General features: G+C 39.7%; 9 protein-coding genes across 9 annotated transcripts; 5 read left to right on the forward strand and 4 right to left on the reverse strand. All coding sequences in view use genetic code 12, as the record gives it.

Moving 5' to 3' along the window:
- The first annotated feature begins 465 nt into the window (after nucleotides 1-465).
- On the forward strand, nucleotides 466-1,134 carry TRS20 (TRAPP subunit). The gene has a single exon (XM_064916456.1). It carries the CDS (start codon nucleotides 527-529, stop codon nucleotides 1,016-1,018), a length of 492 nt encoding a protein of 163 aa, XP_064775625.1. The 5' UTR covers nucleotides 466-526; the 3' UTR covers nucleotides 1,019-1,134.
- On the reverse strand, nucleotides 1,135-3,352 carry RJT20DRAFT_125339 (uncharacterized protein). Its single transcript, XM_064916457.1, has one exon. The coding sequence runs from the start codon at nucleotides 3,159-3,161 to the stop codon at nucleotides 1,230-1,232; it is 1,932 nt and encodes a 643-aa protein (XP_064775626.1). The 5' UTR covers nucleotides 3,162-3,352; the 3' UTR covers nucleotides 1,135-1,229.
- Nucleotides 3,353-4,949, reverse strand: RJT20DRAFT_125340 (uncharacterized protein). Its single transcript, XM_064916458.1, has one exon. The coding sequence runs from the start codon at nucleotides 4,656-4,658 to the stop codon at nucleotides 3,594-3,596; it is 1,065 nt and encodes a 354-aa protein (XP_064775627.1). The 5' UTR covers nucleotides 4,659-4,949; the 3' UTR covers nucleotides 3,353-3,593.
- Nucleotides 4,950-5,972: 1,023 nt separating this feature from the next.
- Nucleotides 5,973-7,661, reverse strand: RJT20DRAFT_2122 (aldehyde dehydrogenase family protein; the record flags this gene model as incomplete). The annotated part of the gene is made up of 1 exon (XM_064919269.1): nucleotides 5,973-7,661. One exon carries the CDS (start codon nucleotides 7,659-7,661, stop codon nucleotides 5,973-5,975), a length of 1,689 nt encoding a protein of 562 aa, XP_064775628.1.
- A 903-nt stretch (nucleotides 7,662-8,564) lies between these two features.
- Nucleotides 8,565-10,652, reverse strand: STB5 (Stb5p; the record flags this gene model as incomplete). The annotated part of the gene is made up of 2 exons (XM_064918715.1): nucleotides 8,565-10,401; nucleotides 10,435-10,652. The coding sequence occupies 2 exons, from the start codon at nucleotides 10,650-10,652 to the stop codon at nucleotides 8,565-8,567; spliced, it is 2,055 nt and encodes a 684-aa protein (XP_064775629.1).
- Nucleotides 10,653-11,701: 1,049 nt separating this feature from the next.
- RJT20DRAFT_24740 (N,N-dimethylaniline monooxygenase) lies at nucleotides 11,702-13,530 on the forward strand. Its single transcript, XM_064919365.1, has one exon. It carries the CDS (start codon nucleotides 11,895-11,897, stop codon nucleotides 13,284-13,286), a length of 1,392 nt encoding a protein of 463 aa, XP_064775630.1. The 5' UTR covers nucleotides 11,702-11,894; the 3' UTR covers nucleotides 13,287-13,530.
- A 663-nt stretch (nucleotides 13,531-14,193) lies between these two features.
- On the forward strand, nucleotides 14,194-16,671 carry ZCF17 (Zcf17p). The gene has a single exon (XM_064919366.1). The coding sequence runs from the start codon at nucleotides 14,454-14,456 to the stop codon at nucleotides 16,575-16,577; it is 2,124 nt and encodes a 707-aa protein (XP_064775631.1). The 5' UTR covers nucleotides 14,194-14,453; the 3' UTR covers nucleotides 16,578-16,671.
- Nucleotides 16,672-16,751: 80 nt separating this feature from the next.
- RJT20DRAFT_125343 (exosome non-catalytic core subunit) lies at nucleotides 16,752-17,880 on the forward strand. Its single transcript, XM_064916459.1, has one exon. The coding sequence runs from the start codon at nucleotides 16,879-16,881 to the stop codon at nucleotides 17,659-17,661; it is 783 nt and encodes a 260-aa protein (XP_064775632.1). The 5' UTR covers nucleotides 16,752-16,878; the 3' UTR covers nucleotides 17,662-17,880.
- A 17-nt stretch (nucleotides 17,881-17,897) lies between these two features.
- RJT20DRAFT_24782 (tRNA methyltransferase) lies at nucleotides 17,898-20,247 on the forward strand. Its single transcript, XM_064919367.1, has one exon. It carries the CDS (start codon nucleotides 18,135-18,137, stop codon nucleotides 20,199-20,201), a length of 2,067 nt encoding a protein of 688 aa, XP_064775633.1. The 5' UTR covers nucleotides 17,898-18,134; the 3' UTR covers nucleotides 20,202-20,247.
- Nucleotides 20,248-20,711: the final 464 nt, after the last annotated feature.

Below are 20,711 nucleotides of genomic sequence, written 5' to 3' on the forward strand. Positions count from 1 at the left end.
GTTTATAGGGTGACAGCACCATAATCATAATAAACAAAGCCAACGGACACAAACACGGGAGTCATGAGGTCACGTGAATATGTAGAGTGAGTGAGGCGACCGAAAGTAGCGAAACTGGCGATTTCGAGATCGGAGATGGAGAGGGGGCTGGAGACAGGGTACCAGGCCGTGGGTATGGGGAATTGGGTGGTTGGGAAGGCTTTGGGGAAATTTGGAAAAGTGGGATGGATTCTAGTGGGTGAAAGGAAGATTTTGGCATGTTTTTAGAATATTTAAAACTTAGGAAGTACCTTTTGTGTTGCCCAATATTGCTGTATTCTCCTTCTGTCTCTCCAATGGTGGTTAAGTCACATGACCACAGAGGCCATAATTACATCACCCCTCGAGCCCCCGGAAAGTCGGTTCTCACTAATTAAAGTATAGACTCGTTCAATCCATTCGTATAACACCAAAGACTACTCCTTTTCCTTGCTGATATTGACATTGGAAGGTCATTTCGAACTGAAAATAGCAATCTCATCTACCCATGTCGTCATACTACTTCAGCATAGTCGGCACACGCGATAATCCGCTTTACGAAGTGGAGTTTTCATCCTTTAAAACAGCCACAACCTCGTCCTCTACTGGATCATCTGTCCCCGGAATCTCCCAGTTTCCCACTAATATCAAAGAAATACTACCCTTTGTGACCAACTCCTCGCTCGATCTCATAGAAGACTTCCAATGGACCACGTCGCTGTTCAATCTCGGGAAAATAGACTCCTTTTATGGTCTATTAGTATATGGTTTCATCACCCAAGGCAATATCAAGTTCATACTATGCTTTGAAGGAAGCAATAACAACAATAATGGCTCAAGTGCCCAGAAGTATAACGAAAACTCGATAAAGCAGTTCTTTGTGGATGTCAATGATTTATACGTCAAATGTTTATTGAATCCTTTTTACGCCGTAAACGACGCTATTACATCTCCAGACTTTGATCTTAAGGTCAAGTTATTAGCCAAGAAATACTTATAGATCGGGGTATTCCTTTACTGAGTCACGTAATCAGTAGATTGTACGAATCGGGTGAAGTATTATAGACAATAGCATTATTTCCTTCTTTAATCGAAGGCCCTGTAACATAGTTAGAATAAATATAATATATTTATAAGATTAATAAGTATTTACAAATTGGTAGTTTTGAGAATTGCTGAAAGAGGGAATGCGTATCATGACACCATGAAACTTATTTCTCCCCTTCTTCCTCCTCTAAGACCTTCTCGGTCTCGATTTTATGGTCACCGTTTTCACTCTCCACAATGATACCTTGTTCTTTCAATGTCTCGAACATGTCCTGTGGAATCCATCCTCCAGTTGCAGCAAATGGGCTGGAAACAGTTTCCATTTGGTAAGCTTCCAAATCGGTTTGGTGTTGATCTAAGAACTCCTCGGTGTACTTAATTGGGAATTCTGTCTCAGAGGTGTGACACAACTCATTGGCAACGTAAGCATCCCACATTGCTTGCAATTGAACAATGGCTCCTTCAACATATAAGTAGTCCTTGTCATCCTTCAATTCCAATGCTTGTAAGTAAGGACTCTTTAATACCTTAATGTGTGGAGAAGCAATGGCAATCAAATCATGTCTTCTGTTGTTCAATTCAACTTCCCACATTCTTTCGTTTCTAGTCTTGTAGTACATGAACTGGTATTGTTGCTTCTCAACTTCGTCCATCTCGGCATACCCAGGAATGTCTTCCTCCAAATTATACACCTTAGCACCATGATAAGCCACAAAATTAGGGTAGCTAGTCAAGATGAATGGTTTAATGGTGGAGTACTCAAAATCAATAAAGTATTGCTTGCCATCACGCTCGATTACATTCAACGGATCCAAGTCTGGAATGAAAAGCTTTGGCTTGAATAATTCCTCAGCATTAATGATCGCCTTAGACTTAGAATTAAGCAATTTAGCTCCAATAGTCTTCAAATGTTCAAATGTTTCGATTTGCTTTTCCAAGAGTGCTTCGTCTTCCACCTTGCTGGCCGAGCCAGCTTTCGATAATGCCAATCTGTTCTTGGCATTTTCTAATTCAATGGAAGCAACCGAAGTTATTAATGCTAATGGAGTTTGGGCATGCCATGGACCATTGAATTCATTGACCTGTTTCTCGGATAATTGGTTCTTGTTCTTGGCAAAAGGTCTTTCGATACTTGGACCAATTCTCCATCTGTTTTTCAACAACGGGTTTTCTTCACCATCGTATGGAAGATCAACTTGTTCCACACCACTTACGTCATCCTGGAAGTATAAAGATCCAAATTTGTTGAAGTTGATTGACAACACCTTCTCTTGGAAATCGGAGATTGGTACTATGACAGACTTCAATGCAGCTTCTGTCTCTTCCGAATCAGCTGCCAACGGGTTCCATTTCTTCATCAACAAATCGCCCTCAATGTACTCCATCAAAATAAATGGAGTTTGCAATGAGTTGATTTTATTAGGACTGTAAGCAACTACCTTGGGCACGTTTAAACCAAGCTTTAAGTTAAGGAAATCCAAAGTAGCGACTTCACTTTTTATCTTTTGGGAAATAGCATAGTCTGACTCCAACTTATATGGGATTCTTAATACCAAATCCTTTCCAGTGGAGAGAGTAACTTTGTAAATTCTGTGATGCTTTCCTTCATGAATACTGGCAATAGATTTAATAAGTAATTTGTCGCTCTTCTTGTTTGGACTTCCAATAAGTTTGGTTATCAAATTATGAGTTAAGGCAAAAGAGCCATCTTTGAGCTCAGCTGGAGCCTTAAGCAATGGCTCTCCGCTGCTATCCACATTGGCACTTTCAGTTCTGGCGAGATTCAATTCTTGTACCAATGTGCTTATACCTTCAATGGAGAATTTGGTTTCTCTCTTAGACTTCTTAGCCTTGTCATCGGTCAACCAAGAGCCCCAAGTGTATTGGAAGAATTGGTTTCTTTTGGGGTCATTTGAATCTGAAAGTTTGGTGAAGATCTCTTCCGGCTTGTCACTAAGCTTAGAGTTGTAGCGCTTACTCTGAATAGAGCCAATGGAGACACGTCCAATTCTAGATCCAAAGCCCAAATGTGAAGTTCTTGTTTCCAAGGTGCCTACAACAGCCCTTGACTGCTGTCTGACAGCTCTACTCAACATTTTCCACTATTACTTTTGGTTTTATAGAATAAAGGAATCAGTCCCGGAGAATATTAAAACCGACTTCTCTGAAAAATCTTTGATGCTGGAGAACTGAGGTCACGTGAAAATCTTCAAAATGTGCTTATGGTAGCGCCGTGAAAAGATATATAAGTCTATGTTTATGGTTATATGTTAACGCTACGTTATACATTGCAATTAAAATATATTGGGAATTCCCTAAAACGAAACAAAAAGACTCTAAACAGAAGCCCGTAAAAAAAAAAAAACAATAAATAACCAACAGAGCAAAATGGTTCAACAAAGCATTCTCTCAAGCCAAATAGTGAACCTGGTACAAGACGTACAGCTCTGTGAGGGTTCGGGAATAGTCTAATAAGTAGAACAGGCACGGAAGCATATTACTAGTTATCATAACATGCTTCTTACTTGCTATTTCTTCTCTGAAATCGTGTCCGTATTCAAAAGATTGATCTTTTCCTTAAGTGTAACTGGGGGTGGCATAACATAATTTGGTGGTAATCTCTTCTCAAAGTATCTCTCCTTCTTCTCACCGCCGGAACCGGTTTCGCCATCAACCTCTGCATTGGTTGTCTTGACCGAATATTCACTGTAGTCAGGATCCGGAATGGACGAGTCGTTCCCGATGGACTGATTTGGTGTTTGCATCAGAGAGCCCCTGAGAGGTTTAGACTGGACAGGAGAAGATGTGATTGAAATGACAGGACCAGCTGGTGTGTTGTTAGAAATTTCTTGCTGCTGCTGCTGTGCTCTGGACTGTGATTGTGTATGTGCTTGTTGCATCTGTTGCATTTGCTGAATCTGCTGATTGTGCAACATATTAGCTATTATATTACTTGAGTAAGTTGTTGGTCCATGTCTATGGAATCTCTTTCCTTCAACTCCATCCTTGGTGGCAGTAGTCGAGAGACAAGAAGTAGTCGAGTTGCTTGAAATTGGCCTAGAAAATGGATCTGCCTGTAAGTAATCAGGAGGTGGCGTAGACAATGAATCCATTTGATCGTCGGTATTATAATTTTGTTGGTAGTCACTTGCTGTAGAAGCAAGAGAAAGATTGGTATCCGACTTATCTACGATTCTGGGATCACCGGCATTAGCATTCAAGAAACCTTTATTGGGATTGGGTTGCTGGGAAAATGACTCCGACAATGTTCTCAAATTCTTGGATGTGATGCTATAGTTGGAGTCATGGCTATATCTCGATGAGACATCATCTACATCATCAAACTTGTCGGTGAATTTAATATCACTATCGGTAGCCGTGCCATTGGAGCCCCTTTCGAGACTCATTTCTCCATTGTCATTACTGTTTATATTACTGCTGTTGGCATCATTGTTGCTGTTATTATTATTGGATTCTTCAAAGCTGTAGTTCGAATTCGAGTTGGAATATTCGAATGGGTCCAAATCATCCGGAGTATCGAGATTCACCCTTCCACTAAAGATGGACTTAATACTGGCCGCGGGATGGGACATTCTGGAATACGACGAGGCTAAACTTTGATTGAGAGGTCTGATTCTTCTAAGAGTAAATTATAAGGCAAAGCTTTCACAAATTTCAATTTTTGTAGTTCTTGAATCACGAATCAGCTGTCTAATTCTAATTCCGGTTCAATTGATAGTGCTTATCGCTGCTGGGGGCTCCACTTGTAAAATGGATGCGAATTCACTACTTTCACTGGGATTCCACTAAAATCTTTCAACACTTAAATACAAATCGACTTCGTAGGAAATTTCAGTTCACCCAATCACTTTTCGTCCGTCTCATCGGCCCTACACTATATATACTACATGAGCTCTGGTAATATTCACTCCTACGTATGTCATGTTGTAGAAGAATACATCATTGCTGCGACCTGTATGTGGCAAGTCCGATTGGCACTCCACTTTTTGGTCATTTATTTGCCTATCCCCAGAAAGATAAGCGGATCACGAGGTGAATAACTCTCAGAGGAATTTTGGATGAGAAAATAGCGGTCTATGATACTCCACCAGGCTCCCCAAATAACACAAGTTGTCTTGTCAATTACCAGTTCTTGGCTAGGTGCAACTATCAGGGTCTCCATGGGGATGTCCTTGGGAGTTGCTGATCCTGGGGAATGTGTGGTAGGGACACGACTCGGTTGCAGAAAAATCAGGCACCATCAAAGATGTTATGCAGGATGTGATAGTGGTAAGGTGTAGTAAGGAGAGGGGTGGATAGAGAGGGACAATGGTTCAGTTGACCGAATGGGTGTGAAGGTGAACATTGGTAAGTAGTGGCTGAAGGCAGGGCTTGACTCTAGAGTCGACTAGGAAAAGGTTTTCTTGAGTTTTAAGGCTGTAAATTGTGCTATTTGCAAGAATCTTTGATTTGACGTGCAAATCTTAGGGATTTGCAGCAAGAGAATGGTACTCTCGCTTTTTATTCAATACTTTCCGGAAGGTGCGAAAACCATTAATATACTTATCGATTAAGATGATATTCTGTCAATGTGTTGAATAAAAGACAAGAAATGTTCGATTGGAATGACATCTTGATATTGAAGTCAATAGAATGGGAGCGCCGAACAAATTGTTAATGAAAGAGGCAGAGGAGTAAGAAGGGTTAATGAATATTAGAATAACCAATGAAGCCACCAGCTAAGAACTTGTTTTAGACCTGCATCATAATGGCTGCAAAATATAGTATCATTACACCCACCTACGAATACAAAGTATGCAAGGACCCAAATGATCTCTTCTACAACACCTACATGGCACACCTGAACAAACTCATAACTTTACTCTATACTTTCAATCTCTATATCTCTATAGAGTGCCTGCAAAATAGTAAACCAAGGCAGCAATTCCAGCAATTCCTGTCCATGTAGAAAACAAAGCACCAGGACCATTGATAGCGACGTTACCAGTTCTCCCAAACCAAACACGACCGTTATAATCAGCTTGAGACAGTTCGACTAATTTTATCTTCGCTTCCGTAAATGGAGGATATCTCAGCTTCAAGGCAAATTCATTCCATAATTGTTGCTCAACAGTTGTTCTCTCATGAGTAAACTGACGGAAAGTGTACCAGCCATGGTATGCACCTTGCCCAGAGTTACCAATGCCTCCAAATGGTGCAGCACGCAAGGCGAAGTGCATGAGAACATCATTAATCATTGTTCCTCCAGATCTCACAGTTCTTAAAATCGTATCAATTTCGGGATTCTTGGCTCTAGATGTTGAACCGCTGGTAAAAATATACTGAGCTAGAGGTGTGTCGTGAGTGCTTGTTAACTTTTTCAATGCCACCTTCAAATCAGAATACGTTAAAATAGGTAAAATTGGCCCAAAGATTTCACCCTTCATTGTTGAATCGTCCCAATCAACGTTATCGATAACAGTAGGCGAAATATATCTTGAGCTTGAGTCTGTATCACCTCCATAAACAACTTTACCACTTGTAGCCTCAAGAATCTTCTTTAAGTTTCCAAAAGAACGGTCATGAATCAAGTGGGTGTAGTTCTCATTGTCTTTGGTGATATTTGGATAGAATTCATCCTTAAGAATTCCGATAATTTCTTGTACTAATTTAGCCTTTCGGGTTTCGTGAACAAGAACGTAATCAACTGCAACGCATGATTGTCCACCATTAGTAAATCTACCCCAGACGATTCTTCTTGCAATGGTTTTCAAATCTTTGTCTAAGGTGTCACTTAAAACGAATGCTGGTGATTTTCCGCCCAATTCTAAAATTACAGGTGTCAAAGTTTCTGCAGCCTTTTTAGCAATAATTGTGCCGACAATATTGTTTCCAGTATACATAATCTTGTCAAACTTTTGTTCCAAGACCTTCGTAGTCTCAGGAATTGCTCCATTGACTGTAAAGAAAATATCATCGTCAAGTGCTTCAGTTAATAATTTGGTGTACAATTGTGAAAAATGTGGTGTCAGCTCACTTGGCTTGAAGACTACTACATTTCCAGCAGCAATTGCTCCCACGATAGGAGAAAGCGACACTAAAAGTGGATAGTTGAACGAAGAAATGACCAAGACAACACCCAAGGGAATTCTCTCGATATAGACTGGATTGGTGATCATATTAATAGGTAAATCTTTCACAGCCTCCGGTTTAATCCATTTGTGTAGATTGGCCATAATGTGAGTGATCTCATTCAAACAACCAGTGAGTTCTAAAATCCTTGTTTCAGCTGCAACTCTGCCAAAATCTTTGACTAATGCTTCAGCCAATTGCTCTTTGTTATCTTTGAGCTTAAAGTAAACATTACGCAATTGGTTTAACCTGTATTGAATGGAGTGTGTTTTCTGTGTGTCATGAAAGGTGTCATGAAGTCTTTGCACTCCACCTGGAATATCAGTCAATTTTGTGTACTGCAACACACTTTCCTGTGCTTGGGTTTGAGTTTTGAGGTCGACGAATGATTCCTTGGTAGACCCTTTGGCAGCCCCCTTGGAGGACCCTTTGGAGGCTTTTTGTGGACGATTAGGTGCTGCCATGGTTAATTGCTTGACCACTCCTAGCCCTCCATAAGAAAATAATTTGCAGCTCGTTTATATATATATTACAATTTAATTCACATGCTTGTCTTCCGGAGTTGGAGAAATGAACAACGATCTCGCGTACTTCCTCTTGCATCTGCTGTGATCTTCGCCCATGACGGAGTGCGCACTCAATTCAAAGGGAAGTCTTCAAGGCTTTTCTAAATTTTTACATAGGTTAGAATATTGCAACCTACGGAACCCAGCAATCTTCCTACATTTATTATTGCGCACAGCACAGTGTCACATATGGATATCATCCCTTCATCTTTACAAATCATAATCTACTTAATAATATCCATTAGAACTCCGTGCTATCCCCTAATTCCTTTGCCAATCAAACCTGTATGTGCATGTCTATCTTCTGTCTCTCATTAACAATAGACTGATATTTGAGAAAGTGCTACAATCCAATTGCTGCAATAAGTAATTGTCTTGGATCCCACGTGAAAATTCTATAGGAGATCAAACACGTGATTTGTATGACAGAGGAGTTAAATGAGGGGACCTCCTCATTCAGTGTTACGGGTATTCAGTCATCCACTTAACCCGTATCAAGCATCAAAGATTGAAGTATACGAGATGAAGATCTCATGCTTTAGTGACGCCAGATAAAAAAGGGTTGCAACAAAAGCGTGTTATACACACGGTTCTAACCGGGCAGTTGTATGCGGAGATTGCTGCAAAATTTATTATCTTGGTTTCTCTACGCTTATGCATCACGTAATGATGTGTCAATTTATATTAAATATATGGACCAGCATATGTCTACTAACTTATTACTTCAAACCTGAAGATATGTGTATCTAATAAATAATTTGGTGAATAAATCCCGAGAAAATAATGGCGTGGGTTGGTTAGTTAGAGGTAGTACTCATGATAGACCGAGAAGTCTACCGAACAATCAAGTAAAATTTGGTGGTATGAAGAATTAAATTCAGCAAGTTTTTCTATGAGATCATCCCTGCTCGCTTCCGAGCTTTCGTCTATTTCGGTTATAACTTGATAAAGTTTTGTAAACGTTTCTGCACTCTTGTAAGCAACCACCCAGTGGCTCCCAAATCTTTCCAAAAGCTCAATGCAATATCCGATCTCAACTAAAGATGTACTTGGCTTTATTCTTAGCTTGCTCATGCAGTATAACATGGTGTAGCATATACTTAAAAGTCGGTATAATGTTGTCCAGTGATACATTATCTGATCTGCCTGTAACAAGCCGTACGTTCCTTTAAGAGTATGTAGACATGCTTCACTTACCGTCGACCAATGTTCGTTTGTTGGATATGGATTCAACGAGGACGGCTTGTATACTAACATCATTAGAAAGTGGTAACAAGTATCATACCATTGATATGGATAACCGTTAACATACACAGCCGCATGTTTAAAGGTATTAGCTCTGTGATACCAGCCGTCAATATCCTCTCCCAACTTTTTAAATACCTCTTCACGATACTCATTATCAGGTTTTTGATTCAGAATTTTATGAGCACCGAAATGTACTCTCTTCATTATTTCTCCTTCAATTTTGCGCATCCGTATAAATATATTTGTCAAAGGAATATTTTCATCTTCAGAGCCTCCTTCAGCTGGAAGTGGAGCCGATACATCATCATCATCAATACCTAATGGTTTTCCAAGAGTCACGGAAACGGTTCGATCCATGATATAGACGCACCAGAAAAGGCGGTATCTACTCTCACGTTGATCTCCGGATAATTTCTGTTTCGAATTTCTTGTATTTAAACCCAAATATAGAGCCAAACGAATCATGCGGCCAGTCAATTCCCACGTAGACCACTCTGTTCCATTAAATAAGGAATACATTGTAGTTAAAATTAAATGTCTTAGAGTGATTATATTATTCTTGGAAAGGTCGGACAGGTAGTCAAGTGCTCTAGTGAGAAGATATCCAGAAACTTGCTGTTCCATAGGAATATTTGAGCCTCTCTCTATTGATTTACATCCCAATGCTAGAATCATGTAAATGTCAAATTGGTCTTCCTGGTTAAGCTTACTTGTGTCAATGCCATTTTCTGTAATCGCAGTATAGCACTTTTGGAGAATTGACGATTTCAGTAATACGGGATACATATGGTGGAATTTTCGAAAATATGTCAGTACGCAATGGAGAAGAAATTCTTTGGGCATGATTGGCACGGTTTTGTTGCCGTAAGTACTGATATTCATTTTTACAGTACTTATTACTAGTTCCTTGATATGTGACTGTATTTGTTGGCTAGGAAACATCCATGGTAAAGGTAAATTATTAGTCTCTGTGTTCTCGAGTTGTGTTGGCTGCTTTTGAACTTGACGAGACAGCACATCTTTTTGAATATTGTCATTGACCTTAACGACTTCATTCAAGACGTCATTATCTGATGAAATATTGGAATCCATTTCAATCTCATCGTATTCTCTTTTTCTTTGTTTTCTAGGAATATATCTACAAGGTTCACCAGCCTTTTCGCAATTTAAGCACTCTGGCATTGTTTTATCACATTTCTTCTTCAAACGACGACAACGAACACAACTTGTCACTTTTCCCAAAACCACCAGCGATGAAGGTGAGTCGTTCTTAGGAGTAGGTTTTCGTTTCATTGGTGTCTTCATTCGAAACCTGGAAAACATTTGCGATTGGTTTGTTGACTTCGCGGCTGATTTGGGGGTAGTGGCTATTGATTTGGAGGTTGAGCTTCTGTTATTGTGAAAGAACAAGATCTCGCCGTACTTTTTCTTTGGCAGTGATTTGGGCTGCTTGGACCTTTCAGGGTCGTCATCCCTCGGTATCTCTTCATTTTCATTGTTATTTTGGTTATTTGTTGTGGTGGTGTCGGAGCCGGAGTTTGATCTCGAAGTACCCGATTTTTCTACCCTCGCTTCCTCGTCCTCAGTGGAAATGATATTGGAGATAGACAAAGCATTGAAAGACTTCGGTTCCTTCGACATTATCCTCTGGTAGATTGTACGAGTCGTGGAAGATGTCTATTCATTCAGCAGAGAAGAACTGCTAGCCATTTTATTTCTACAAAGCTGCCCGGGAGTTTAGACCACAAGGTGTGGTATTTGAGGTGTAAAATAAAATATGCAAAAGTGTTGGAAAGAAAACGCACTTGCAAATACGTTGTAGTAACGATGATATTTTCCAGAGCTGTCCTAGGATAAAGATGAAAAGCTAGTAGAACAGAGTAGGGAAACAGTTGTAAAAGTACCAAAATGAAACAAAAGGCACAATTGTGCCAGAGAATAGTAGAGATACGATCTGTCTTATACAAACCCGTCTGCGGCTTAACGTTATCTCCAAAGGAAATACCCTAGCGTAGAAAAAGGCACGCCTTATAAACTATTCCAATTCTACGAGGATTAGAGTTCTACTATTGTTACAAAAATAGCACTTAACCGCTCGTACGTGCATTGTTCCATGGTATTTCCTCCTGGCACACCACTAGCGGGTCTTGCCAATAGACCTAGAATCAAATTCGCAGGCCACTGAAAATGTTGGGTGGAATTTATTGCCTTTTGTCGCTGTAGCCCAATGCCACCAGTGAGATCCACCTGTCAGTTACCAGGGCAAGGAGGGGGCAGGCTGCTGGGGAGCAGCCTCTGTGAGAGAACGAATTTTGAGCCCACCACCGCTGCAATAAAATTAGTTTTCGGGGTTTGTGCCTTTGTGGCTAAACTTGCATTGTGTGGACTGGGTGATCATCGGGGTTTACCTTATCACTTAACAATAGATAAGCGAGCCCCATGTAAATACGATCGCAAATGGTGTCTCCAATATTATATTTTCCCCATCAATTTTTGACTTGTCTAGTGTAGACAGAACATTACCATTTGATACACAGTGGCAGGGCTGAATTTCCCAAGAAATAGAATAATAATTCTTACCTAATTCCTGACACCATTGAAAATAGCATTCTTTTGTAGATAATAATACTGTGTCACCTCACAAGCCCATTGTCGCGGAATAGCCTACTTTGGCAATTTAGCCATAGCTGCAGTATGTGTGGGTTTGAGTAACAACACTGCAGATGCCAATTGTGGTTGGATGTTTATCGGCACAACCGTCGAAGATCGAGGTATTGGCAAGTGGAAACACGCCATATGGTGGATAAGTTTCCGTTTTGCGAAACTTGAATTGGGCTTGAATTGGGGGTTCTTTTGATCCAATTGCTTCTAGCCAACGTGTCTATGACTGTGCCCGCGCCCTTATACAAGAGAATCGCAGTAATAGGCGGAGGCCCTGCGGGCCTTGCTGCTGCGAAGGCATTGGCTTTGGAACCATCGACATTCGAGACGATTGATCTATACGAACGAAGAGACAAAACAGGAGGACTCTGGTACTATGGAGGAGACAAGTCAAAGACTAGACCTCCGGTACCCTCAACCGTTCCTTATTTGAAAGAACATACCCGCGGCAATCTCTCCGCCTCGGACAAGTACTTTTCACCAATGTACAAGCATTTAGAGACCAACCTCATAAGCAGCATGATGGAATATCGCGATGTTCACTTTCCTCAAGGAACGGCAGTGTTCCCTAGTAGAAGTGAAGTGCTTCGATACGTACTTCAGTACGAGAAGACGATACCAGACACTGTAAATATTCATATGAATGCCAATGTTGTGCTGATAGAGAAAAGTGACGAATGGACGGTTACTATAGAGAACACTGAAAACGGTAGTGTGATTGAGAAGCGTTACGATGCAATAGTAATAGCCAATGGTCATTTCGAAGCACCTTACATTCCAGATGTGCCTGGGTTAGAAGACTGGAATAAGAAGTCCGATGGCTCAGTAACTCACGCGAAATATTTTGATGTAGCTGACGCCTACAAAGACAAGAATGTTGTTGTCGTAGGCCATTTTGCTAGTGGGGTAGATATATCGACACAGCTATCTGTTTGTGCAAGGAATGTCTATGTTTCTGTCAGAAATGTGGAAGAAATTACTCCATCTCCTGATCTGCAAATAAAATACATTGGATTAATTACAAATTATGACTTTGATAATGATAGAACCATAACTACCGCGGAAAATGAACATATAAAAGACGTGGATTATATTATCTATTGCACAGGATACTTGTATAGCATTCCATTCCTTAAGACATACTCAGATATCATAACTGATGGTAACCAACTACATGATATTTACAATCAAATCTTCTACATTAAGGATCCATCCCTTACCTTTGTGGCGCTTTGCAGAAATGTCATACCTATGCCACTAGCGGAATCTCAAGGTGCTATCATTGCAAAAGTATATAGTGGAAAGTTAAAGTTGCCAACAAAAGAAGAAATGCAGTTAGAGTACAAGAAAGAACTTGAAATTAGAGGCACAGGGAAGGATTTCCATAGTATTCCATACCCAAAGGATGTAGAGTATTATCGTGAACTACAAAACATTCTTGATAGAAATGGTTTGAACAAAGAGGGATTGCTGCCACCTATTTGGGATGAGAAGAGAGCAAATGATAGAAGAGACACTAAGAAATTAAAATCCGCAAGACAAGAAGCAATTGTTGAACATGCAAGTAAACTTCGAGAAAGTGGAGAATCGTTCAGATTGCTCGACAGCTTATGAAACTTTCGCACTGTTAGGGAGAGAATTATGGGCAGTTGCCCATAACTCCAGATATTTGTGTATATGACTGGTTCCATTGATAATAAAGTTGGTGCTATCAACCACATAGAATAAACTCTCCTAAACGACCTTTTCAATTCGTCGGTGTGTCAACTCAAATATGCGCTCTAGCGCGTCAGACAAATACTATAAGGGAATGGTTTATATAGACAAGAAGTGTTTAATTGAGCAAGGGATAGCCTTGCAATATACGAGATAATAAGTAATTGTACACGCAGTACCTAATGGGCTTCCGCACCGCTGTCTCTCGTTCTTCTTCAAATTTCAGCAAATCCGATTTTGCAACCGTCAACGTAAAATGACGATCTATCGGCTTCCAAACGACAGATGATCCAAATGATCAGCGTGTTCCATTTGCCAGTGGCATTTTTGCTGCGAAAACTCCAGCCAGCAAGCATATTTTTTAAAATTTTCATCATCGGCAAGAATCCGGCATGCACCAGAAAACGTCCCAATGAGGAAAGAGCAAAATCCCAGTTCGATGCAACCTACAACGACTATAGCCAGTAGCAGAAAGGCACAAATAACCGGACCATCTCATTCCCAAATTCTCCCCCTAGACCTCCACCTGAGAGCCCCAACACCGATTTCTCACCTTATATCGCTAATCTCGTACTCGGTCCTACTCTCCCACCTTCAATACCACCACTGACTCATCACTGACTCATCCTCCACGTCCATCCACAGCTCTACCTTCACTAACAGCGTATTTTGTAGCACTCTGCAGTAGAAATCGAAACCTGTGCCCTTTTGAGATGAGTCCACGTGATTTCGGTTCAATTTCTCAGTTTTCTCCCGTAAGTTATTATGAATTGGGACATCCGATTATTTAGGTTCCAAGGCTAATTACGAAATACTGTTCAATGCCTCACCGATTTTTTTTGTGCTGTTTTCATTATCGAAGCCGTTTGTTCAGCTCAGGTTCTTTTGCTTGTCTTCATCCAAAGACATCAGTTGGTGACTTCTATCGTCCATCTCGCTAGGTCGGAAAATCATCTCTATTTCTCAACTGGCGCTCTTAACACCGGCCGAACCGTGCACACAAACAGTCAATAGTCTTCGACTTATATAAAAATTATCCCGTGAAGAATAAAACAACATAACAACATGGCCAAAATCAAGCCGCAAGGCGCTACAACGAGAAGAAAACACACAAACTCCAAGCTTGGATGCTTGAACTGCAAAAGAAAGAAAATAAGATGTAATGAAAACTTACCAGAATGTGGAAACTGTGCCAAAGGAAAGAAAGAGAGATGCTCTTACTTGAGCCTAAGTCAAGCAGAGATCGACAGAATACGCTTGACTCATTCCCTTAGAAACAGCCAGAACAAGCTTCTCAACCAGGACTACCGATTACCGACGTCTGCCACAAAGGACGTTGTCAAATCAAAGCCCGCGACTCTGGGGTTGGAAACTGCGTTAGAATTCAAGTTTGAGTTGAGTAAACTTCCGTTGAAAATCCCGTCGTTCCCATACCCTCCAATCCAGTTTAATAATCTCTCGGTAAATGACTTTTCGAGTGAGTTTAGAGTGATAAATGAGTACGACGTAAGCGATGACAACAGTTCTGTTTCCATTCCAATCGAGGACAAAAAGCTCCCCGGAGGTTTCACAAGACCTATATCTTTCAAAAGACTTGATTACAACTATTTCAGGAAGAATGGAAGGAGTGACAGCGGTGACGTCAAACTTCCCCACCAACTCAGCTATCATATTACACTCGGAAAAGTCAGTATTTTGGACCATTTCCAAGAGTTTTTACTCTCTAAAGCATCTCTTAGACAAGAGACTGAAATAGTCTACGACACTTTCATCTGTTTAGGCCAAACTATAGTGTTAAATCAATTGAACAATATGATTCAGTATAACTCGGCCTTTGCAAAGAAGCATTCCCGAGCTTTTGTGGATCAGTTCGAAAAGAAATGTTTTGAAGCTCACGGAAAAGGTTTAGGGAAATTAAGAGTGGGTATTTCTCACTTCCACAGTATTGAAAACACAAGAGATCGTGATGAAATGGATTACTACTCTGCGGTATTAGGCTATGGAACTTGTTTCCTTACATTTTCTATTTTGATGTTAAACTTCAGTGCAGAGAGTTATTTCAATTCATCTAAAGGAGTATTTGCAGTGTTTGAAGTATACGCAAGGTGCGTCAAAGAAAGAAATATGCCACTCAGTCCATTGTATGAGTTCCTTGTCAACAACATCCAAATTAACATCACCAGCATAAATATTCCATCATATAATCCTGAGTTTTTATTGGAAATTTTATCCAACATCAACCTGCTCGAACCGATCTATGTCAATCAAACATTGAAATTCAAAGATGACGAGTTAAACCACCAATACAGCGAAATCAGCTACCATTACACGAAGTTGGTCAAATTTTTTAATGAGCTCTTGCTACCAAACATAATTCAGGCTAGAAACGAAGAATTTGTATCGACCTACTCACCAACCATAATATTTGAAATAATGAAAAAATGGATATGCATATTTCCATCCCAAGCAATGACTTACAATCCTACTGTGAATGTGAATTCACCAGACGAATCAATTTTCCTTAATGACCTAACTACAACCCTTTACATGTACTATTATTCCGTTTCTGCTGTTTTGGACGCAGTATTCCCAGCATGCAAATACCTTTTCGGTATTTCTTATATGTCACCAACAAGCAAATTCTTCATGAACCGTGACATCATGACCACCAATAACAAGAACCCTTATCATCAAGGACTCTTCAAATACCGAGTCGACAACTTGTTGCAGAGACATAATTACTATTCGATGAGACTCTTCTCATTCTTTAGAAGACGTCTTACGTTTTATCAGGATCATCTTATGTGGAGTAATCCTTATTCGGAAACGTTGAGACAAAATAGATTCAGATCCAGATCGATCAAGGATTCTCTCGAGATTTCTATCAAGAGTTTCAACACGACTTTAATAAGACCAGAGCATTACCCAACCAAAGACAGCCGTCTGTCCAATTCCATTTTCACTAGAACTGATGCTACTATGCAGCAGAAATTGTATACCAGAAACATCGAAACTCTTGATTTCTTCAATGAGAGCTCAATTTTGCATTTTGACTACGAAACCATGCTCCTCCTACAGGATTACCGTCCCGTGGAGGATAATGCCTCATCATATTGTGGTGAGATAGATATGAATGCTATCAGGGAATACTTCGAAGACAAGACCATAATATTAAATAGTTTACGTTAGTAGAATGACCGCATCTTTAGTAATTAATAATGACAAATTTCGTAAACCCATTTCATACAACAAAGCTACTGTTATTCATTTTTACAATTAGAATTCTCCAATTGTGCTTATATCAAAAATGACCATCACTAATATAATCGATTGCAAAATTCTTCCATCTCTATACATTAAAATGTCGCATCTCTGTGAAAATGTCGCACTATATAAACCTCAAAACCTGTGATGACTTCTATAGTTAAGAAGAGGTATATTGTAGAGCAAAGAAGTAGACAAGTAGAAAGCATTCTGGTTCAATAGTAGCATGTCAGGAAGCTTAATAATACCAGGAGACTCGCTCCCTATAGATTCTCGCGATAGCGAAATTAAAACCACCATTGGTCCAGGAATATATAAGAATCCTCAGACTCAATCCATTATACCTACTAATGCTGGAGTCATAAATGTGCAACAGAATAAGGCTAAAACTACTCAGCTAGTCTATGTTGAGTCGAACTCGAAAAGATACATCCCTCAGACGAATGACTTCGTGATAGGAATAGTCACTGGTGTTGTCGGAGAGGCATACAAGGTGTTATTGCAAGACTTTTCAACGGCTGTCTTGTTGTCGATGATGGCGTTCCCAAATGCAACCAAGAAGAACAGACCCAACTTGAAGATCGGCCAAGCCGTATATGCTAGAGTTTCCCAAGCGATTCCAGAAATAGAAACAGAATTGGAGTGTATTGACCCCACGACTGGAAAAGAAGGTGGATTTGGATTATTGGACGAATCGGGATATATATTTACAGTAAACTTAAACTTTGCTCGTGAGCTTTTGTTCAACCCGAATTCAATATTCTTGGAGAAATTGGCCTCTCGCTGCAAGTTTGAGATAGCTATTGGTATTAACGGGAAAGTGTGGATTAAGTGTGGAGAAGGTATTAAACTTGAGAAAGAAACTTCTGAGGAAGAAGGTAAGACTCCAAGAGAAAATACCAGAGATTTGAAGAGTACATTGGCTGCTGCCAGGTACTTGACTAAATGCCAGAAAATTAGCGTGGAAAGCTTGGATCAAGTACTCGATGAAGCATTCAAAAACGTATAAATTCTTATTGAGTAAATGAATTTAATGGTATCCACCATAAGGGGTACTCCACCAAAAATTAAATCTATACAGAGGGTAACATAAATCACTAATAACTACTAACATAGTACCACATAGTATCACATAGTATTATATCTGCGCCAACATTCCAACGATTTGCATATATTTATATAGAAAACTGTAATATAGACAATTTCACAATATATTTACAACTCACGTTATCACTCTTCTACAGTTATACTATCCATAAAACTGTATTAATACTCTCTAAAACATATCCCTTCTTCCATATCCCATACTCCATCTCTCATACTCCATCTCTCATACTCCATTTCCTAAACTATGTTCAGCGCATTGGCTGAAAAAAAATTTAGATCCCAAAAAATAGAAGAGGTTCCATTTGCATTCATTTATCACTACGAAATAAGTATTAGTAAGTGTAGAGGTATCTTGTACATAGCCGTAGTTCGAAGATGAGTGTGGTGACTCCAAAAGAACCGAAGTTGGACCCTAACCAGTTGGCTAGGCAAAGAAAGAAAATCGAAAAGGACAGAAGACGCAAGCAGTACGATGATCTCCAGGTTCAAGGTACCAATAACTCGTCTATTGTGTCCAAACGGAGTGTAGAAATTCTCTACACTAACAGATTGGAGCCACAAATGGGAGAATGGTTCAAATACTTTGTTAAGAAGGGGAAAAGAAGATCTCCCGCTATAAATAGAGGCTACTGGATCAGAATGGAGTCGATTAAGCAAATGATTCTTCGAATCGTAGACAATAATATCGGCAAAAAAGTCCATATCGTGAATTTGGGATGTGGATTCGATCCTTTACCTTACCAGTTATTACACTTACAAGCAAATAAGGGAAAGGAATCGAAATTACACTTCTTGGATTTAGACTACCCCGAGTTGGTTCAGAACAAATTGGGAATGATAAACGAATCTCCAGAAATCTTGAAAGTCATAGGAAAACAGAATTTGGATGAAAATTTAAAGAAGAATGGCGTGGTGATGTCCACCGATACATACAAGTTGATTGGTTGTGACTTGAAGAATACAAAACTATATGAGGATCAACTCAACCAATTATTGGGAGATGACCCAAACTCAATCAAAATATTCGTCGCAGAAGTGTCCTTGGCTTATATGAAACCAGAGTTTGCCAATCCTGTTATAAGTATTTCTTCTAAACTTCCAAACTCACACTTCCTCATACTTGAGCAGATATTGCCAAATACGAAGTACAACTCCTTTGCAACAAAAATGATGTACCATTTTGGTCACCTTAGAAGTCCCTTACAATGCGTAGAAACTTATCCTACCAAGGAGGACCAAATCAAAAGATTTAAAGAGTACTATTGTCAAGTTGAAATTAAAAACTTGTTCGAGAACTGGCTCTTTTTAATAGACGACAAGCAGAAAGCATTAGTTGAAGAAATCGAAGAGTTTGACGAGTGGGAAGAGTTTATTATCTTCTGCCAGCACTATGTAATAGTTCACTCCACTAATATGGACTCAACACAGTTAGTTTATAAGGATATTGGTGACAATTATAGACAAGACAGTCTCGAAATAGATCCTCAGGTGAAGTTCACATTGGACACTAAGGTCGATAAAGAAATCTTAGAGTTGAAATTTCCTGCTGTTTGCTCATTGAATGACAAACAGATCCTTGTTCATGGTGGTTTACGCCAAACAAGATCAAATGAGCAATTTGTCTATGATAGGGAATTAGAGCAGGTTGAAAAGGTCGAATTCCAAGGAGAGATTTCTCCAAGAATGTGCCATACTTTGATTTCAACCGATAATAACAATGCAGTTTTAATTGGAGGAAGAACAAGGCCAGGCGTCCACTTAAAAGACATTTACAAATTACAAGGCCAAAAATGGGTTAAACTGGTAGACTTACCTTGTGGAAGATCAAGACATGCAGTGGTAAAATTGAATGAAAGTGAAGTCCTCATTTTTGGTGGATTATCAGTTGAGGATGAGAGTAAGGAAGAACTCTTCTTAGTGTACAATGTCAATACCGAAGCCATAAAACCTTTAAAGGATCTGTCTGGATTGGTCAAGAACTTGTTAAGTTGCGCCATGACTTACAATGGTGAGTATGGCCTCATAATGGGAGGTATGGCTAATCAACGAATTCCGATAGTTAATAATAAATTATACAAGTTCACCATCAAAGATGATACCATTTCCACTGAAGTGTTCCAAGAAGGACATCTTTTTGCAAGAATTGGCGCCCAAGTTCAATTTATTGAGCACGATAAGATCGTCATAATTGGAGGAATATCTACAACAGAAGTTTTCAACGACTACAACAACATTATTACTTACGACTTGCAATCCTTACAAGTTCGTGGCGTTGAAATACCCCTAGAAATAAGGAAGACATTCCCCCCAATATTTATTGGGTTTGGATGTGGAAAGCAAACTAGAGAAGACGGAAAGAAAATTATTACAATTTTAGGAGGGGGAGCTGTATGCTATTCCTTCGGAAGCTGTTACAACGCAGTTTATAATATAGAATACTAATACTGATTAATAGAACAGAATAGACGTTTTCGACGATAATTCCGTCGATCGATACCCAGTTTCAAAGGATTTTACCCAAGAAATATAAGTTCGCTAATAATTTACACGAGAACCAGCACAGTTTTTAATCCGGCCACCCCTCAGTTGTCTTAGCATGTCAACTAGTTTATCTTCGCTTAAAATCTTCACAATCATCAAACGCAGCTCTGCACGATTCTGGAGCTCAATTCTTGCTCCAAACCCAGCTTCGGGTTGTAGCGGGTCACGTATAGAGATTTGAATTAAAATTTTCACAGTCCCCAGGTTTTCCGAGAACATGGTCTAAAACAAGATACATAGATTAATTATCCCGAAAGGGGGGATTGCGCAAAATACATGGGGTTTGCAGATTTTAATCCCGTGGAGCCGAGCTGCCCTTAGCAACAACTTCTCTCCTGAAACACACATAGGAGTCAAAGACCAACAAGACGGTAAAGGGGTATCTCGTATCCATTTAACTGTATCAGCTGT

This window comes from Scheffersomyces xylosifermentans (genome assembly GCF_036884685.1).
Source record: "Scheffersomyces xylosifermentans strain CBS 12540 chromosome Unknown RJT20scaffold_2, whole genome shotgun sequence".
Lineage (NCBI taxonomy): Eukaryota > Fungi > Ascomycota > Pichiomycetes > Serinales > Debaryomycetaceae > Scheffersomyces > Scheffersomyces xylosifermentans.